At 37.3% G+C, this 2,491-nt stretch overlaps 1 protein-coding gene across 1 annotated transcript; it reads right to left on the reverse strand.

The window, feature by feature from the left end:
- Positions 1–422: 422 nt before the first annotated feature.
- On the reverse strand, positions 423–1,903 carry LOC118753737. Its single transcript, XM_036488606.1, has 2 exons — positions 1,772–1,903; positions 423–1,674 (listed from the first exon to the last, which is right to left on the reverse strand). Exons 1-2 carry the CDS (start codon positions 1,822–1,824, stop codon positions 423–425), a joined length of 1,305 nt encoding a protein of 434 aa, XP_036344499.1. The 5' UTR covers positions 1,825–1,903.
- Between the last annotated feature and the right edge of the window lie 588 nt (positions 1,904–2,491).

A 2,491-nucleotide genomic window follows, 5' to 3' on the forward strand; every position in this document is an offset into this window, starting at 1 on the left:
TTATTTTATTTTATTTTATTTATTTTATTTTATTTTATTTTATTTTATTTTATTTTATTTTATTTTTTATTGTTTATCCGTTACGGGTTCACATCAAGTATTGGTTGGTATACAACAAAATACTTAACACTATTGATTATAAAGTAGTATAAGAGAAATATAATCTTCAGATTGGTTACAAACGGATATTGACAATACTACACAGTTGCAAGCTTTTCTGTTTCTTAATGCTAATTTATATTCAGAAATTTACGAACTATCGATGATGTAGATAATATCACAGATTTTTGTATGGCCCTTCGCTTTTCTACCATGTTGAGTTTTTCCAGGCTAGTGTTCAATGATTTTGGAATAACTCCTGTTGTCGAAATTATAACTGGAATCACCTCTACTTTTTCTAATTTCCACAAATCCTTGATCTCTTATGCTAAGCTCTGGTATTTTCTGTATTTCTCCATATAACAATCTTGAAGATTGTGAGTATTTGGTACGCCTATATCTATGAGGAACGCTTGATTCACTTCTTTTTCGACCACTATTATGTCCGGCCTATTGTGTGGCATTGGACGGTCCGTCAAAACTGATCGGTCCCAATATAGCTTGCTCGTTCTGTTTTCAATTACAGCGTCTGGAGTATATTTAAAGTACGGCAGCTCTTCCGTTACTAGCTTATGTTGTATCGCTAGACTCTGGTGTACAATTTTTGCCACCTGGTTATGTCTGGTTAAGTATTCGGTGGCTGCTAACGTGACACAAGCTCCTGTGATGTGGTGGATGGTTTCTGTTTGCTTTTGGCATCGTCTGCATAGGTCGTTTTCAACGGAAGTACGCATAATATATTTCGAGTAGTTTCTAGTCGCAATAACTTGATCTTGTATAGCGATCATAAAACCTTCAGTTTCGGCGTAGATGCCGGAGTGAATTAACCATTCGTTGGAAGCAGCGTTATCTACTTCAGGAGCGTCTAGAGCATGTGGATATCTGCCATGAACCGCTTTCATTTTCCAGTCTTGCATGAGCGACTGGATATGTTGCGTTCCTGATATTAATTCGATTGCAGAAAATTCACTAAGATTTAATGGTGAATATTTTAAATCAGCTTTGCACACGGTTTGGAGTAGGCTGTCCTCTTGGTTGTGGAAGTATAAACGAAGGCTTTGTTTACACTTATTATGTAATTGCTTAATGTCTACCATCCCTCGACCTCCCTGTCGACGTGGCAAGTAGAGACGTTCTACTGCCGATTTTGGGTGATGCGTGCCATACTTTGTCAACAATGTCCTTGTTGCTCTCTTGACGTTTTCCAGTTCTGTTTCGGACCATTTTACTACACCAAAGGTGTATGTTAAAACCGGTATCGCAAATGCATTAATGGCTTTAAAAAGGTTATTCCCATTCAAGCATGATTTCAGCAAGCTCTTTACTCTTTGGAGGTATTCACTAGTTATGGCTGAAACTATTTCACTGTGCTGCATCCTCCTAGCCTGTAAAATACCAAGGTATTTATATGTGTCGTCTTCTGTCATCGAGTCTACAGTTTCATGAGTCATTAATTCAAATTCTCGCCTTATAAGTTTTCCATTTTCCACACTTAATCTTCGACATTTTTCTACTCCAAACGACATTTTTATATCATTTGAAAAATCTTCTGTTTGTTCCAGTAGCGTATTCATTTGACGTTCATTTGCAGCATATAGCTTTATGTCATCCACGTACAGTAGGTGTGAAAGTCTATATTGCGATACACGCGGTGCTTTTAAACTAAAGCCGTAGTTTGACGCATTTAGTATCGAAGAAAGTGGATTTAGCGCCAGACAAAACCATATCGGACTCAAGCTATCTCCTTGGAAAATACCTCTTTTAATAGGTATGGGAGCGGTTTTTATGAGTCCGTGAAATAGTTTTAAAGTAACTTTCCATGAGTTCATAAGTTGCTGCATAAGACGTTTTATGTTCGGCGATATTTTATAAATGTCTAAAACCTCCAAAAGCCAAGAATGCGGAACAGTGTCAAAGGCTTTTTTGAAGTCGATATAAGATGTATAAATATTTCTTTGATTATAGTATGCTTGCTCCATTATGACTGTATCAATTATCAGCTGCTCTTTGCAGCCTTTGCTGTTTTTAACACATCCTTTTTGTTCGATGGCTAGAATGTTGTGCGTATCAAGATGAGTACATATTTTTTCGGCTAAACAAGATGTAAGAATTTTATATAGGGTACATAGGCACGTGATGGGGCGATACTTAGAAGGGTTCTTCGTATCTTTTGGGTCCTTTGGTAGCAGATATGTACATCCCTTCATTAAGAAGTTCGGTACTTGGGATTCATGTTTGAGGAATTTTGTAAAGTGTTGAGCTACCATACTGTGTGTGCATGTAAACTTTTTTAACCAATAATTATAAATACCATCTGGCCCTGCAGCCCGCCAATTTTGAGTGCTCTCTACAGCTTTTTTGATATCGGCCTCACTGAAAGTCGCGTCTTCCA

Source organism: Rhagoletis pomonella, unplaced genomic scaffold (genome assembly GCF_013731165.1).
Source record: "Rhagoletis pomonella isolate Grant_MI unplaced genomic scaffold, Rhpom_1.0 Rhpom_scaffold_02803, whole genome shotgun sequence".
Lineage (NCBI taxonomy): Eukaryota > Metazoa > Arthropoda > Insecta > Diptera > Tephritidae > Rhagoletis > Rhagoletis pomonella.

Coding starts and splice junctions, on each gene's coding strand:
- LOC118753737 (XM_036488606.1), bottom strand. CDS start 1,824: ATGGTTTTGTCTGGCGCTAAATCCACTTTCTTCGATACTAAATGCGTC. Junction 1,675..1,771: donor GATACTAAATGCGTCAAACT/ACGGCTTTAGTT, acceptor AAATGAACGTCA/AATGAATACGCTACTGGAAC.